This window comes from Clupea harengus, chromosome 11, assembly GCF_900700415.2.
Source record: "Clupea harengus chromosome 11, Ch_v2.0.2, whole genome shotgun sequence".
NCBI classification, from domain to species: domain Eukaryota; kingdom Metazoa; phylum Chordata; class Actinopteri; order Clupeiformes; family Clupeidae; genus Clupea; species Clupea harengus.
In genome coordinates this window covers 7,957,613-7,976,025 of record NC_045162.1, presented here as the reverse complement: position 1 = coordinate 7,976,025, position 18,413 = coordinate 7,957,613, and the positions used below count along the sequence as shown (strand labels likewise).

Sequence of the window (18,413 nt, the reverse complement as noted above, 5' to 3'; positions counted from 1 at the left end):
AAAACAGCATCCAGTGGAAAATATGAAGTGTGTCCATATATTTTAGTTATTTATTATCTGCAGTTTACCAGATACATAAACAACATCTGTACAAAAAACGACTGAACCTTGTTACATTTTTTTTTACAACAATGAAATTGAACGTTGTCAACAAAGATCAGCAAATATATTAACCCACTTTGCAATTTATACTAAACAATTCTGTGCAATACAAAAGAGGTTTACACATTTATATATATTTATATGTATATTCAAAAAATAAAAAATAGCTTTTCATTATTTACAACTCAAACTAAACAGAAAAGAGAGTAAACATTCATCTCACCAGTCTATTGCATTGGCCAAACTGGTGATGTTGAACTATTCTGTTGTTAGATAATAATAATAATAAACTTTATTTAGATAGCAACTTAATGCTTGGGGAATAGAGTATGCTTTAGGCTTTGTTTTCACTTCATATTGATTACTGCCAAGCATCCACATGTCTAAAGGATTGTACTACAACTTTAATAAGTAATCAAAGATATGGGTTATTCTTTTAAAGACCCTACAGCGTCCGCCTCTGTTATTGGTCCATGTTAGTCCACGAGACTTTGCTTAAAGGATCAGATTAAAGATGATGACTCACAAACTCTCTGCAATTTCATTAATGGCATTTAGGGATTCGAACTTCTTTGACACGTGTTGTGGAGTATTAAACATCTCCGCGTGTACAGAAGATTCACTTGTTTTTTATTAGCAGAGCACCAGACCAACACTATTCCTTGAGACGACTCATGAATAGAATCACTAAAACTGAACATCACACACACTTGCATTGTAAACTGCCCCTTGGTCATTTTTTTTTTTTTTTTTGCCAGCTGTGGACTGTGCAATAGCAAGTACAATGTCCTGTATGGCAGGTGATGCCAACATTTACAGTACAGTAAGGCTGGTACTGTTGGTATCTTGCATGACAAACACCTCATCTAAACACACCGAACAAAATCCTGTCTGTACAAAGGTTGCAGGGTGTGTAGTTCTTGCACAACATCTCACACAAAAAAAAAACGTTCTCTCAAATAACATGGGTCTGTGCTGTACACGAACAAATATTTTACAAATCGCAAAAAGCAGAAAACCAAAAAAACAATAAGACCTTAGAAAAATCTGAAATCAAAAAGAGAAACGTACCAAACAATAACTTTACAGATCACGAATTTAACTCGGAGTAGAATAAAACAATATGCATGGTGACATGAGCAACACAACTCTATTCACCTTCACTGCAGAATCCATCTAGGGTGATCAATGTCAAATGGAGATGTATGCACATTTCTTTAATAACCGGTCAACCTCAATGAAACCATTTTTTTTTGTCTTGTGTTATGCAACTGCTTACCTTCTTGTAGAGAGAGAGAGAGAGGCGGTTTCTATGGCAATACTAGACATAAGTGCATATCATGCTGCACTAATATAGTGCAAAATAAGACCTGGAATCAAGAGCATGGAGAGCAGGCAGTAGTTCCAGTCAAGATTGTTTGTGTCAAAAGATCTGTACATCTCACCTCACCCAGAAAAAGGCCTTGACTCAAGAGCACTGCAACTGAAGAGCGGGTCTCGGAGTACGGGGAGGGGACAGGGGAACAATTGCGAAAAATGAGGTGAAAAATCCTTTTGATGAACAATGTTGAAATACTTTCTTTCTCCGCTATTGGCAATGTGAAATCCACAAGTCAGCAACCTCTCTCACCCATCCCAACTCTCCGAGACTTGTAGATGAGGAGGGTTAACTCACATGGAAGAAAGAGCACACAAACACACATGCTCTCTCTCTCTCTCACACACACACACACTCTCTCTCTCACACACACACACACACAGAGACATGCTCTCTCTCTCTCTTTCACACACATACACGAAAATAGAAACACAGAAAGGAAGTGATGCACTTGCGCTGATTTTCAAAGGAAAGCAGAAGAAGAAGAAAATTTAAAAAAAAACATCTGGCTCTCATCGGCAGATCTTCCATTTTTTAAAAAGCTGTCTTATTAGAAGAAACACAAAAACAAAGGCATATTCTTGTTGTCTCTGGAAATTCATGAAGGCTGTTGCATAACAAAACATTTCGGAACAAAAGAAGAAGAAGGGGGATTATGAAATAAAACATTTCGGAAGAAAAGAAGAACGGGGATTATGAAAGTATCTGCTCAGGATGGCTCTTAACTCGTCATGGCGGAAATATCATTTTTTTTAACACTTCCCTTCTTATTTCTTTTTCTCCATATGAATCCAGTCGCTGGGGTCCAAAGCGTGGCTCTGAATGTGGCTAATATACAGTAGGTCATTGATGGGTTTCTTAATAGGGTTGAGATGAAGCCGGTCCCATCCCTGGAGTTTACATGTCAGCATCTCCGTCATAGGCCAGAGTCAGAGGCTTCAGTCTGTTGTTGTTGCTCTGTCTTCTCTGGGGCTTCTTTGGCTTTTTGCTGAGGGAAGGACAAATACAAAATGCTTAACTCACTGAAGATATTGACATGGTATGAAACATCATTTGGTCTGAGATTTATAACAACAGCCTAATTAGGATCCTAAGAATGGTATCCACTGGTCCTGAGACTGAGAGTTGTTTTTTGGCACTACTCGCCCTCATTATATTTGATCAATAAATGGGATTTGTCTTCCTGGATGTCAATAATGTAGAGTGCACCCGCCAGCCTACACATTCTTGCTGTTGTGATAGCACAACAGTGTTTCTGCTGTGTCTATTCACAGTTTACTATACAAACAGTACCACGCTTGTGAGAAAATGAATGATGAAGCCATAACTGATGTGTGAAAATGAAATGAGATGTATGGCTATGAATAGAACTTCCACACAGTAACCAGAAGGAGCCTCAATTCAAAACGGATACCTTTACAAAAATGACCACTAGGGGGCCGTATTGTATCATATCAGATCATGGTGGTTCACCTGAGTGCTAAACCCACAAGCACTCTAACCTTGAGTGGAGTATTACACAAAGTCGATAATTTTCTTTTTCATTTAAAAAAGGTGTTGCCGTGAACGTCGGATATGATAATTCCTTTCTGATCTCCTGCTCAGACAAATGAGTCATGCTAATCCGCGGCTCAAATTGTACATGTCTAATACCCTCGTGTGGCACATGAGACATTTCATCTCATAGCACCGCTGTGCCAGGTTTCAGGGAGCACGGCCACACCGCGGCAGAGTCACGGTCGTCTGCGCAGCCGCCATAGATGAGGAAGCAGAACTGATCTGTTTAAATGATGAAGGTGGAATAACTAAGGTTCAGAACCGGTGGCTGTTTTTCAGCTTAACAAAAAGAAATGTATATATTAAAAAAAGTTTACAGGCTAATGCATCACAGAGATAATAAAGGTAAGAGAATCCATGAACATGTTTAGTCCGTGTAACATGTTTAGTAAGCTATTGGCTTGTTACAATGAAACCAAATGATATTGTTTTTTTTTTTTTCTGTGCAGATGCAGCCATTGACTGTCCTTTTATAAGAATGGACATATAAGGCCCCTGCATCCAAAGAGAGTCTGTGTTGGATGTCTATGGTAAATGATAGTTAGATCCTGATGTGGGCGATTGAGATGAGGTGGAAGAAATTCAGAACACCTTTAGCATCTCTCTCTCTCTCTCAGTGTGTTAACTGTGCCCTCATTACATCATCACTCATCAACACTTCTCCAAAGCTGCACTTTCATGGGGAGAAGTTGCCTGTTCTCAATCCTTCCATTTGACAACATTTTTGTATTCCTACCGTTTTCACTTCAAGTGTATCAGTGACATACAAGAAGCCTTTTCTATTTTAGAAACTGCTAGAGAGTACATGTCAGTTGCTCAAGTACTTACACAACAGAAAACAAAAACACAGCTGCAATCGTATTTTCTAAGCCTTACAGCCAAAACCTGGTCCATCTGGGCCATGTGAGCCTTCATTGGTTCTACCCTCACCTGCAACAGCAGACTCAAAGTGATTGGCTGAGCAGGACATGTGACACTGGAATGGGGGTTGGGATTGGCTGTTGCAGTTGGAGGGAGGGGGTGGTTGTAAGGCTGGACAGGCTAGCACTCTGCCACCTCTGAGGGGTAGTGGCTGGGTGGTTGAGGGGTTAGGTCGCTGTCTCGTCCGGGTGTTGGCACTCAGGGCACGTGTAAGTCAACTCGTGTGCATTCTCGCCCATCCACACCACCGTGCCGTTGGAATGCACGGGGGCGTCCAGGGAACGCTGCAGGTAGCAGCAGTAACTGCTGCTCGACACAAATGGACGGAGAGAGCCACAAAGGGCAAAAAGAAAGAAAGAAAGAAAGAAAGAAAGATAGATAGATAGATAGATAGATAGACAGAAACAGGGGAAAAGGGATGGGGATGATGAAAAAAATGATAAAACTCAAATGACAAAAACTCAAACAGTGCTTCCATGGCAAATGATGATGATGATGATAATGATGATGGTGGTGATGATAGTACAGGGACACAGCATCTGTCACTCACCAAGCTAGGTAGATCATAGAGACGATGAAGATGAGAAGCACCAGTATGCCGGCGGCGACGCCGTACACCCACGTCTTCACCTTGCCATCTGTCACACAGAAAGCCTGGGTCAAATGTGCTCCTTGAAACTGAATGATTATTAATTAGGCTTGAAAGTCTTTTGCCTTTCTTTCTTCCATTCATTCAGTTTATTTCTTTCTTTCTTTCTTGCAGTGATTCTTGCAAGTCTCGCCCACTCATTCATTCATTACTTCGTTCATTTCACTTTTTTTCATTTGCTCTTGTCATTTCTTCTCTTTTTTTCTACCTTCATTTTCTCCACGTTAAACATACCTGGCCCGAAGGGCTGGAGGTACCAGGTGCGCCCGCTCCTGCCGGGCTGGACGGTGGTGGGCAGCGTGGGGTTGCTGGCGCGGCTGGTCTTCACGTCGGCGTTCTTGTTGCCAGCCGTGGGGATCTCCAGCACGGGGATGAGGGCGCACTGGTCCAGCAGGCCCTCCGAGGTCAACATCTCAGTGTAGCCCTCCTCGCACATGCATAAGCTGGCCTGCAGGGGGCAGTAGACACACATGCACACATTAGACACTGACAGTGCTCCTACAGGGGCTTACAGCTCTGCAGAGCTGGGCCACCATGAAGGGAATATGGAGAAGGATGGATGGTTTTACCATTCATTATAGATCTATTCTTTACTAATTTACAAGTAATCTAGTGCTCATAATATACAGATTGAAATAGATGAATGCTTGATCAGATGTGTCAGTCATTTTTATCAGTTGGATGTATGGCTCTACTAGTCATCATATATTTATTCCCTACTTGCCCACTACTACTACTAGCAAAGCTCAGACTCTACATACACACCCTCTATTCCGCCCCCTCAGTGTCTGTGCACTTACCTCTGAGCAGAAGGACTTTGGCTTGTCACAGGGTGGGTTGCAGAGCTGGTCAGATCCAGGCTGGGGCAGCGGAGGGCAGCCACCTGGGGGTAAGAGGTTGTGGGTCAGGTGCAGGGAAAAGGAGCTTGACGGAGGCCACAGATGTCATTGGCACTAGTAAGAAATCTGAAGGAAGGCAACCAAAGGCGTGAGCCTGGAAATCAGAGCTCAAGCTGGGCTTCCTAAAGACATGGCTGTTACATCAAGGAGATGAAAATGTTAACGTGACTCCTCCGGTTAGGGAATGGCAAACTGAAAAAAAAACAACAACAATACCTGTGACATTGACTCCATCTGAGCGCTGGCACCAGACCATGTTGTTGTACCCCGACTCCATGCTGCCCATCCACTTGTATTCAAGACACTCTCCACCTGTGTGGAGCAGAGCAAAGAATAAAACACTCTCCGTCTGTGTGGAGCAGAGCAAAAACAACCAGCAGCACGTGTGGCTACTTTAACTGAGCGACGCATCAGCTTATTGACATGGCAGGGCATTCCTTAACATCCAACCTTCTGCATTGGGGTGGGGTTGGGGTTTCAAGACGAGTGAAGACAAGTGAAGCTCACTGGTCTTGACATGATTTTATTGCGTGGAGCTCATTGAGGTGAGGGACCAGCGACGCAGTCTCTGCGGATCCACAGGGAGCTCCAGCACGGAGGAAAATGAATTCTCATGCAAAGGCCCAGGGCGCTCCTGTCTGTACCCTCAGAGACTGAGAGAGTGCAACCAGAGAGTACTATTGCATCCCATTCCATAGCAAAATACATGACTGTATATACTGCTGACGACAGTGATGTTTGAAATATATGCAGGCCAGTACTTTTAAAATGAAAACATTTTTAATACATCAATATATATTCAATCTGCCAACAATGTGCATTGAAGGAGTTCAAAATATATTCATAATACACAGTATTATTATATACTTTGTTGTATTTGCATATTATATTGTTAAACTGATTTGATATTGATATGGTTAAACTGATTTGATATTGATATGGTTAAACATATTTGATATTGTTACATTGATGTTGATCTTTCACATTATCAGAGAGAGAAAATAGAGGCCTAAGATTTACACCACAACAGTTCTAAGAACCTAATGGCATGAGAAAGGGGGTAGTACAGAACAACCAGTGAAGATGCCACCATGATGAACCTCATCTCAAAGCCCTGAGCAGGAACCAGACAAGACGGGTAAACATCACTACGCACAACACACTGGTGACATGGCAAGTGGCCATGAATGCATGACAGTTCTCTGCTCCGAGTGGTGAGCCTGCCTGGCTCTCATCATCACGTCATGAACTACAGCGTCAGCAGGTCTATTCCGGGCTGATGACGGGATTCATGCTGACCGGCGCTCGGTCTTTGGCTGAGGTGAGACAGCCTCGATAGTGACCAGCGCTCGGTCTTTGGCTGTAGAGAGTCAGCCTCCCCAGTGACCAGCGCTCGGTCTTTAGCTGTAGAGAGACAGCCTCGATAGTGACCAGCGCTCGGTCTTTGGCTGTAGAGAGACAGCCTCGATAGTGACCAGCGCTCGGTCTTTGGCTGTAGAGAGTCAGCCTCCCCAGTGACCAGCGCTCGGTCTTTGGCTGTAGAGAGTCAGCCTCCCCAGTGACCAGCGCTGGGTCTTTGGCTGAGGTGAGACAGTCTCCCCAGAGTGGCCCCAGCGCTGGATGCAGACAGGGGCCGCTCTGCCTCCCCTCCCCCATGCAGTAAATACTCCACACAGGTGCACAAGTGGATTGAAGAAAGCCCTTGAGAGACAGTAATCCCCACAACTCCAGCGTGGTGGGACTCTTCAACAGGTCAGATCAGGTCAGGTGGTGGGACAGTGTTACAGGTCAGATCAGATCAGGGGGCGGGACTGGTCAGATCAGGTAGGGGAGGGGTGGGTGGGTGTTGTCCTATTGGCAGTGTTGAGGAGGAGTGAACTACATGTAATTAAACTAGTAGTTTAACCACTGTATGCTCTGCAGTAGCTCGCTGGTAGTTCAGATGCATTCATATTTGCCTAGTTATTCAGTGATTTGTGTAGTTAACTACTGAAACTACAAACGATGTTGTGCCATAAATGACAAGGAATGATTTTTAATATTAATTTCAATTTTACCCTTGCTTCTCTACTGTACTGCGGCCCTGCCCCTTTCTTCTCTCACCCTGACCACTGTGAAGCCAGCGGGCGGTCAGAATTGCCTAGGCAACGCATTCGTCAGGCAGCCGCCAACACACACCACCTGTGATTTTTTTTCTATTGTATAAGTAGCTTGAAGTACTTTTTCTAAGTAGCTCTAGTTAACCAAACTACATTTCTCCCTAGGGGAGCTTTGCTGTAGTTTAGTTAACCAAACTAGATTTCTCCCTAGGGTAGCTTTGCTGTAGTTCAACTTCTTCCAGTTTGAAGTAATTGGTAGCTTGCAAAACTACGCTTTCAAAGTAGCTTCCCCAACACTGCCTGTTGAGGGAGGGGCTGCATTCCCGGGGGGTCGGACAGAGCATCTTCATTCCTGGGGGGTCGGACAGAGCATCTTCATTCCTGGGGGGTCGGACAGAGCAATGGACACCCTTTCTGTCCCTTATTTCATGGCAACATTAAAATGTGCACATCACTACAGGAGAGGAGCATGATCAGATGCTGGATCTTATACACAGGACATCACAGAAAATCTTGACAGAATTATTGTGTGAATTATTCACAGCTAAAGCGATATAAAGCTGATAGCCAATTACCCTCTGACATGCATTTAGAACTTGTCTATAGGGGTCTTAACATTTAGAGTTCCTTTAGAGTTCCTATTGAGAGAATAAAACCTTGAAAACAGATGACAGATCACAGTTCTACATTATGAAATGAAATGAAATGAAAGCCGTTAGAATGTCAGGTGGTCACAGTGAGGGCAGTGAGGTGGCATAGTGTCTGACCAGTGCAGTGAGGGGAGTGAGGTGGCATAGTGTCTGACCAGTGCAGTGAGGGGAGTGAGGTGGCATAGTGTCTGACCAGTGCAGTGAGGGGAGTGAGGTGGCATAGTGTCTGACCAGTGCAGTGAGGGGAGTGAGGTGGCATAGTGTCTGACCAGTGCAGTGAGGGGAGTGAGTGTCTCACCAGTGCAGTGCTGGAACTCCCACTCCTGGTCGGGGCACTGCATGAGGTTCTGGGGCTCCTGGGCGATGACGGCGCGTGAGCGGGCCTGAACGGAGGGGAAGTCCAGACGCTGGCCCTTCACACACACACTCTGACAGGGGCTCCAGTCGGACCACTCCATCAGGTAGCATTCACCTGGCGGCCAGAGCAAAAACAAGACGTTTTTAATGCATATGAAGACAACCTTGATTTGACATACAGTTAACAACATTAGGTGAAATCATTAACTAAATGAGTTACCTCAGTATGAAATCCGGTGTTAAATGATCTGACATGTTGAGCTTTAAAGCTTATTTAGGTTGTGTATGTGTCCTGCATGCCTGTCTGTATGAATAGTGTCCGTGCGTATGTCTATATGTGTGTGTGTGTGAGTGTATGTGTGTGTGTGGATGGGCCTGTACGTGTGTATATGTGTGAGTGTGTGTGTGTGTGTGTGTGTGTGTATGGGCCTGTACGTGTGTATATATGTTTCTGTGTGTGTGTGTGTGTGTGTGTGTGTGTGTGTGTGTGTGTGTGTGTGTGTGAGCCTGTACGTGTGTATGTATGTTTCTGTGTGTACCTGGGCAGGGCAGGGTGCAGGGCTCCAGCAGTACGATGCGCTTATCTCCCTCCACGGCCAGCTCCAATCCCGCACACAAGTCCTCTTCCGCCACACTCCCGTCATCCTGGGGAGATCCATCAGACACCAAGCACGACAGGTTCCTAAACCGCAGGCCCTCTCCACATACCACCTCCTGCAGCATCATACATACACACACACACACACACACACACACACACACGCACACAGACACACAAACACACAAACACACAAACACACGCACACAGACACACACACACACACACACAGACACAGACACACACACACACACACACACACACACACACAGACACACACCCACACACACCCACATCCACACACACACACACACACAGAAAGAAATATCTAGGAATAAATAAAGCACACATCTGCATACATTTCAACAGAGAAAAGAGAGACTGGAACCAAAAAGTATGAGCTCAGAGAGCATGTCAAATAAATGATGAAAGATAGAGCAGCTACAGAGAAGAAAGGGATAAGAGAGAGTGAGCAAGTGTATAAGGGTGCGTCCACACTAGCCCGGGTAAATACAAAAACGCGTATTCGCAATGAAAACGATCTCCGTCCACACTAGCGTTTTCATATCGTTTTCCAAATGTTTGCCGTCCACACTAACACGGGTACATGACAATCGTTGTCATGGTTACACCACTTGCTGCTCTAGTCTTCAGGACTATTTACTGAACACGTGTAGGAGCATTACATGAGCATGGCAGTCACCTACATACAACTTGAGCTATACTACCAAGTGCTTCACTCTACATTGTGCTTAGTGTTAACATACATGGAATGGGTATGCCCTCAATTGTATAACATGGGAATGTGGATGTACAGCATTGTGGATGTTGGGCAAGTGACAGCCAATGATACGGGTCAATATGGACATGTGACCCATCCAGATATAAACGTGTGCGCATTAATACATTCTCTTTAGTTTCTGTTATGGATGAAGTTCCCACAACTGTGTCTTCGAGCAGTTTATACCTCCAGGTTTACTTTTTTCATTGTGTAGGTTATACCAGTAACTGTATGCACGAGTCTCCGTGCAATTAAAATCTGACAACAAGTCATGGGCCCAGAGTTGGCCGAAATGTTTGATATACCCAGAGATAGGCAATATAAAAAGTAAGGTCCACTTGTGCGTGAGCTAGCATAGGAAAGGATGGCTAGCAGGAGCAACAGAAACTGGGCAGATCAAGCAGCAGCCGTTGGTCTCGGCTACTTGTGGCAAATGATTTTGAAAGGACTGCCCGACTGTTTTAAGCCATTTACCATTCACGTTACTCAGAGTGATGAGACTGTCTTTTGCTGCATTTAAAATAAAACTCCGGAGCTACGAGGACACCGAGAAAATGCGTTCTACAGCCACCAATGACAACGTGATGAATGCAGAAATCGTGTGCTTCAATTGTGGACTGTCCACTACTACCTTGGGAAAAGGAGGAATCGTGCCATCTTTCAGGTGCTTGTTAATCTTCGCCAGCATCGTGGACACTACCGGGCCATTTCTACATCAATGAAGCTGTATTTATAGTTATAGTCAGTATTTGTTCTTGCTAGCTAGTATTAGTATTTGTGTGTGCCATCGACAGCTCTTATGCACTGATGTATACCATAGTTTTGTAAATGACTGGTAAGTGCTGCTACTGCAGGCTCAGTGAGTGGCAGGGTGATGTAGCCTACTCAGAACCCAGGTGATTGGTGTTAGCTGTAAATACCTACCTGACCGTTTTTGAGACCGGTTTCACGGGCCAAGCCAAATGAGTTCGCGGTTTTGCACAGCCTGCCTTCGTTGCTGAGGTAGTACAACGTACGTTTTTCAACACCTCCACTGGCTCTCTCATTCGAGTTGTCTGGCCTTCAATATGAGGGCGTAAGATTGCACTCAATCTGTAAAGGCTCCCTCTCGACAACCTGAAACTCTCCACTCCACGGGCAATATTATTCTATTTTGTAAAACATTTATCTTTTATTTTTCTTGCTTATATGTTTCGTGTGCATCAACCACACCAAGTTCATTTCCTGAAAGAATTATGACTCTGATTCTGTACAAAAGTGTTGTCAAATAAAGAAACTGGTTATCATTTACTTATTTTATTGTCAACTCTGAGTTCGTCTTACATACGTGACCTATCTCTGTTCTTTCGCGGCCTCTTCACCTGGCTTCCGAAGTTCGCGTTTCCCTTAACTCTACTACATTGTAAATAACCCCAAAGAAGGATTATTATTTAAGTTAGTTTGTGCCTAATTTGATATGTGCCTAAATTATCATTCATTATTTAAGGAATTTATAGAAGCTTTATGCCACCTTCTTTCTTATAGATACATAGGACTTTTTTTGATAAGGATAAAGGTATCGCAAAATTGTTTATGCCACTGTGTGAGTGTGAACTTGTCTGTACGCTACGGGTCTCGTTAAAGACGGATGCATATGCATACGATTGAGTAATTGTATAGTTTAATGGACCCGTATGAGACTAGCTCTTACAGTGGTGTTTTACCCGTTTATTGAATATACTGTTAGAAAAGGAAGAAAATAAAAAGGGTAATTTCACCAGCAGTAAACGTTTCATTGCCACTACATATACGGGGATCCATTACAACATTCACTAACTATACTAAGTAAATTGTAGAGACAGAGCAGCATATTCATTTGACCTCCCATGTTTATTTTAAAGTTATAGCCTCTGGAGCGCAAAGCTACCCCCAGTGTCATGGCAACCGAACGTCATCGTATCTGAAAAGCTCCGTGGACCCCGTCCCCACTACTACTGGAACGCAGCGTTTTCAGATGTCTCCGGCCAGGGGAGCGTATTCGAAAAGCTCCGTTTTCAGTCTCCGAATACGCCGTATTAGTGTGGACGGTAAATGCAAACGCAGACATATTTATGCGTTTCTACATTTACCCGGGCTAGTGTGGACGCACCCTAAGAGAGTGAAAGAAAGAAAGAAAGAAGAAAGAAAGAAAGAAAGAAAGAAAGAGAGAGAAAGAGAGAAATAATGACAGAGAACACATCTCATAACAAACCAAAAATAAAAACTGTGACAAAAGCAATGAAACACCATGGTGGAACAAATGGGCGACATTTAACTAAACACCCACTCTGTCAGCCCCCCCCCCCCCAACCACCACCACCACCCAGAGTCCTGTTCTGCATTACCTCCACCCTGCACTCTGACCAGGCGCTGTACTGCCATCTGTAGCAGGGTCGCACCGGGCACGGCTTCCACTGCTCCATCTGTGCCGGGCACGGGCGCCCGTCCCCCAGGGAGGCCCGCACCACCGTCCGCTGCCGCCACATCCGCCCTGCAGCGCACACACACACACCAAAGGGCAGAGGTCAGAGGTCACGAAACCTATGACTACTAATACTACTTAGAGACGTGACGTGTTGCCGTGGGAACAAGGGGAAGGATGCTGCAAGGAGTGAGGCATGTGTGGGGAGAGAGAATGAGAGAGGGAGACAGGGAGAGAGAGAGAAAGAGAGAGAAAGAGAGAGAGAGAGGATAAAAGCTACACCACACTCTCCCTCAACCATAAAAAGAGAATGAGGCAAAAGTGGAGAGAGAGAGAGAGAGAGAGAGAATGAGAAAGAGAGGATAACGTTCACTGCTAACATATTAGGTACAAAGCCACCAGCCTTCTCAACTGTTGGGCTTCTGAGCTACGACACCCAGAGTCATTTGGCTCTGGGTGTCGTAGCTCAGAAGCCCAACAGTTGAGATAGAAGCATAGAAGCCTCATATATCTTTCTCTATATACAGTATATCATATATATATATATTACACCCAGAGCCAAATGATTCTCATGACACCACACCATATATATATATTATATATATATATGGTGTGGTGTCATGAGAATCATTTGGCTCTGGGTGTAATATATATATATATGATATACTGTATATAGAGAAAGATATATGAGGCTTCTATGCACAGCAATTACACTAAATGATGCCAGCATGAAATGCATGCTTTGTCCCCAAATTACTTTAAAGTGCTTGTGAGTAGAGAGAAAAGCCTGTTTGTACCAGCTTGTGATTTTCCAAAGCCACATGAAAGGACATGAAAGACACGCAGGCCAGACGCGTGCAGTTTACACCCAGGCCAGAGATGGATATAATCTGCTCCCTCTCTAAGATGCTGAGCACAACTGAGCCAATAACATGGCATGGATACCCAGGGAGATGCCCTACCTTCAGAAAGATGGAGGGAGGGAGGGTGTGGGAGAGAGAGAGAGAGAGAGAGAGAGAGAGAGAGGCCGAGGGAGGTAGATGCATGCTGCCACTTAAGCTCATCTTAGCTCAGCTAACCACAGCAACACGCTCTTATCTGACTTTCCACAAAGGCTTCCCATGCACAGATAGTGCTTACATATGCAGTGCACATTTAAATGGAAAACATCATTGGCAAATCAATTTGGTCCATATGCAGAAGCATGCGCGCACACACACACACACACACACACACACACACACACACACACGCACACAGACACACATACACACACGTACACACACAGACACACACACACGTACACACACAAACACACACACACACACACACACACGCGCACACACACACACAGACACACACACAAACACACATACACACAGACACACGTACACACACAAACACACACACACGTACACACACAAACACGCGCACACACACACACACACGCACACACGCACACACACACACACACATACACATGTATGAATATAAATCCCCCGTCAGTGTTTTTTTCCAGGGTTCCTGGTTTATCGCTCATGCTCAGAATCAAAAAACAAATAAAACTGCACCTCTTTCCCTTTTTCATCTCTGCTCATCCTCTCGATGCTTCCTCACTTTGTCTGCCTCTCTCTTTCTCTCTCTCTCTCTGAGTCATCCTGTTTTCCTCATTTTCTCTCTCTCAGTCTCTTCCCCTCTCTCTCTCCCTCCCTCTTCCCCTCTCTCTCTCTCTATCTCCAAAGTGCACAGCAGTTAGCCTGTCAGTCATTTGCTGTGGCTCGGGGCATTTGTATTCATTAAGCACTTCCTGTTATTCAGGAAAGAGGCCTTGATGGTTGGAATGAGCACACCCCAGACCTGATTAATGAGATTTGCCTGCTACTTGAACACATCCATACAAAACAGATGCCACTTGTTTTGTTTTGTTGGGTTTTTTTTGGTTGCAGAGATCAGGCACCTCACTCTGCACAAAGGCATAACTGTATTAGCTTTATTTCAGTACATGGGGAGATTTACCGAATGAATAACTCTCACTCGAGATTTAGAGAAGAGCTTTTGTTCGTCCTGATTGGGCAAGGTCAAGTTGACATTTCAATTGCAGTTTGAGCTGTTGTTTACCACACAACCCCAAAGTACAGACTGACAAAAACACCTCTTCTCTAATCTCTGTCTCCCTCGGTCTCTCTGTGTATGTGCATATTCTTAGAAGTGTCTGTAAACTTACAAAGTTATATGAGAATGTAAGTATGTATGCACACCATACAAATTATAGAATTTACTAATTATATTTATATACACATCTATACACATATACACATACACACACACACACACACACACACACATATATATATATATATATATACACTATACATCTATATTCCATTCTCACCTTCCAGTCCGCAGTTGTGGGAGCACTCGGACCAGGCCGACCAATCGGAGAGCTGGCAGTTGACGGGGCACTCCACCGTGCAGGACGTGTTCATCTGCCACTTCTTCTCCAGGCCCAGCTGCAGGAGCGGTCAGCAGTGAGGGGCGAGACCAGGGGCGAGACCAGGGGCGAGATCAGGGGCGCGTCAGTCAACCGCACATAATCTCATTGCTCCGTTCATGCATTTACCCACGCAATCATCCATCCTTCTGTCCAGCCACTCTACCACTCGTCGTCCACCACAAATATTCTTCCATCGTTCCTCATGTCCATCTTTTCACCCATCTATCTGACCACTTTTTCGGTTCATCCATCCCTGAACTGTTCAACCTACACCACAGCGCTCGCTATCCATCCCCTTGCTTCAGTCAATCCATCCATTTCTTAACCTCTCTTTCTATCTCTCATTGATCTAGTCATTAATCCTCGCTTCCTTGCACCCATCTATCCATCCATTTTTTTATTGGTCCCAGGACTCAACTAGTCTATCCATCTGCGCATTCACTAATTGACACGTTCTTCCATCCATCTTGTAGCCGGTTATTAAGCCTTTGTGGCCTAGCCTTTGTAAACTCTCCTAATGACAAAAGCTAAAAAGGTCTTGAGAAGTCAATGCAAAATCAATATCACAGTGAGTGTAACTATCTACCGATAAAAGAACACAATGTGCATTTGATCAGCCTGTCTGTGGCAGCAATAAGAAGCAGCACACACAGGATCTGCATCACCAGATAAAGTGGTGAAACGCCAAAATCATGTCAGTCTGCCCGTGGCAGATCAAACAGCAACAGCGTTCATCCCAACAGCCACTGTCAAGTAAATACACTCTTTGTCACATTATGTTACATGTGACCAGCATGTCACATTCCCTTTAGTCAAATGAGATTAGATACTGAGATCAAATCAAATACTTTCAACTGGTCAATTTAATGAGAGCATTACACTAATCTTTTACAATATATTTAACAATGTATTTGACCATGAAGGGGAGATGACTTGCGTGCCACAGATACAATGTAGCAGAAATGTAGAGCAATGTGATGCTTATCAAACTTTAACACAGAGCCTGGTAGCAGATGGAGCCGAGCCGCAAAAAGTCTTCGCCCTTTTGTGGAGAGAAGTAGCATGAACTCGAATGAGGCAGACAGGAAATTAGGTTAGGGGGTTAATATGCAGCGGAGCTGATTTCCTTCCTGCTTCTCTGCGTGTTTTTTTTTTTATATCACAGCCCAAGGGGTCCAATTAAAGTGACCCTGAGCTGACCGCATTTGACTGATCTTTCACCAGCTCGCGTTCAGCGCTCACATTACCACTGCCTGCTGTGTGAATGTGTGTGTGTGTGTGTATGAATATTTGAGTGTGTGTGTGTGAGTGTGTTTAAACGTACGTGCTTCTGTATGTGAGTGTGCATACCCTTGACTGTGTGTGTGTGTGTATGTGTGTGTGTACAAGTATGAGTGTGTGTGTGTGTTTGTAAAATAACCTTAATTTTACGTAGCTGCTAATTGCATTCAGCCGGGGCAAGAATCTGTGTGAATCTGTGTTCAGAGCAGGTCTATAATGATCACAAAATGCTGCTAACACCCTCTCAAAGAAATAGCTTGGTGGAGGAAAGGCTTCGCTGGATGCTAATGCTCCATTGCACTCCACCAGGAGTTCAGCTCAACCCTCTCGTCTTCACTCCAGTCTCTGCTTGTAGCGTCTGTCTGGAGAGGCCACCTTTCCACCTCTACGTCTCTCCAATTCATCTCATCCAGGTCAAGGGGGAGAGCCTTGAAGTCCTGTCTCTGCCTCTGTCTACGACAAGCATCCCTCCACTCCCATATAAACATCAATGCAAGGTCAAGAAGAGCTCGAGCACCGACCAGCAGAGACACCGCAAGCATCACTAGCTCGGGAGTTCAAGCCACAGAATAATGAGATCTTCATCTCGGCCCCTTTTACCCAGCATTTGCTAACACACTCGTTTGTGTCAGTCAACCCTCCTTTACTGCCCTCGTTTTGATGAAATCTGGTCAGATTCAGTGAGCATGAAGGTCAGCATCGCATTAACGTCCTGAGCAAATAGTGCTATGTTCTATGGTGCAGTAGTCTACTGTGGAGGGAGATGCTGAGGCTGGATGAGGGCAGAGGAGTGATTGTGAAAGAGCAACTTATTAGAGATTTCGCACTCAGAAGACAAGAGGCCAAATGTGCGTATCTACGGATTCTTTATCGAAAGGCTCTAAGCTTTCAACAGAAAATGCTGGATGATGGATGATCTTGCAGTATGGATGGTGCGTTCATGTTTTTAAAAGTAATTCGGTGACTCCCACCTTTGTTTTGTTTGGTTGACCAATTAGATCTAACCCCACTCTACGACTTTTACTCAATCAGAGCGTATTACCTGTTTGGCACCAGGCCCATTTACTGGGATGCTTGTGGCAGAATCAACCCCCCTTATTTACAGTCTATCTCTCGACCTGTTTAAATAACGCCATTCATATCCCATAAGTTCATCCATGTTCACCAACTATACAAATATTCCTACAAGACTTCACTCACCTCCTCACAGATCTTCAGGTCCACAGACTTGCCATCACTGCGGACGCAGTCCAGCATTCTGGTCTTGAGCCCCACGCCACACACAGCGTTAGGGCTTAGCTGGCAGGTGCTCCAGTCTGAAAGAATACATTCGCGTGCACACACACACACACACATCCGAACAGGCACACACGGAAGCACACACACGCACGGAAGCACTCACACGCACGCAAGCACGCACTCACACGCATGCACGCACACACAAACACACACACACACGCAGACACACACACACACATTTGCTTATCAATCATGGCTTGATGGCATAATCCAAAAATCAATCCTATCCAACAGCACCTAAAAACTGCACAACCCCAAATACCCTAAACACCCAGCTCCTATTTAACCACCCCTCTAACTCACCAACCTTAACCAGAAAGGCTTGAGTGGTGAGAAGTGACTGCTTTTTTTGTGTAGGGTGTTGGTCGCAGTGAACAGCCTGCCGAGGGCTACTTGAGCTGACGTGCGGCAAAGAGACACACGAGGCCAAGCCCAGGCAACAGTCTGGGGCCACATCACACTGCACTGGAGCGCAGCATCTCCTTTAAGTGCCAGACTGGGACAGCGATATTATTTATCTGCCTAGAGGGCCTTTTGACAAAGTCGAGCGACTGCTTTGAGAGCGCGATGGCAGCAAGAAAGACTCAGACCCATCATGGAGTTTCATGCTCCCACAGGGAGGGATAGATGGAGAGAGAGAGAGGGAGGAGAGAGAGAGAGAGAGGAAGAGAGAGAGAGAGGGAGGGATAGATGAAGAGAGAGAGAGAGAGAGAGAGAGCGGAGGAGCCAAACATTAAAAATACTTTTTTTTTTCTACCATATAACAATGTCTACAAGCGCATAAAGTCTGTGTGTGCATGTGTGTGTGTGTGTGTGTGTGTGTGTGTGTGAGAGAGTGTGCGTTTGCGTGTGTGTGTGTGAGAGTGTGCGTTTGCATGTATGTGTGAGAGTGTGCTTTTGCGTGTGTG

General features: G+C 44.8%; 1 protein-coding gene across 2 annotated transcripts in view; it reads right to left on the bottom strand.

The window, feature by feature from the left end:
- Positions 1-23: 23 nt before the first annotated feature.
- LOC105891773 (thrombospondin type-1 domain-containing protein 7A) overlaps positions 24-18,413 on the bottom strand; it is a 105,752-nt gene continuing 87,362 nt past the window's right edge. Inside the window, exons 20-30 of one of the 2 annotated variants that reach the window (XM_031575635.2) lie at positions 17,407-17,522; positions 14,824-14,941; positions 12,355-12,500; positions 9,152-9,326; positions 8,554-8,727; positions 5,723-5,818; positions 5,408-5,490; positions 4,842-5,055; positions 4,509-4,596; positions 3,968-4,264; positions 2,347-2,468 (exon numbers count right to left, since the gene is read on the bottom strand). In XM_031575635.2, coding sequence (XP_031431495.1) covers positions 4,126-4,264; positions 4,509-4,596; positions 4,842-5,055; positions 5,408-5,490; positions 5,723-5,818; positions 8,554-8,727; positions 9,152-9,326; positions 12,355-12,500; positions 14,824-14,941; positions 17,407-17,522 — 1,349 coding nt within the window. In that variant the 3' untranslated portion in view covers positions 2,347-2,468; positions 3,968-4,125. Of the gene's footprint in view, positions 2,469-3,967; positions 4,265-4,508; positions 4,597-4,841; positions 5,056-5,407; positions 5,491-5,722; positions 5,819-8,553; positions 8,728-9,151; positions 9,327-12,354; positions 12,501-14,823; positions 14,942-17,406; positions 17,523-18,413 lie in introns of both variants that reach the window. The other variant, XM_031575636.2, reaches the window with a different exon arrangement.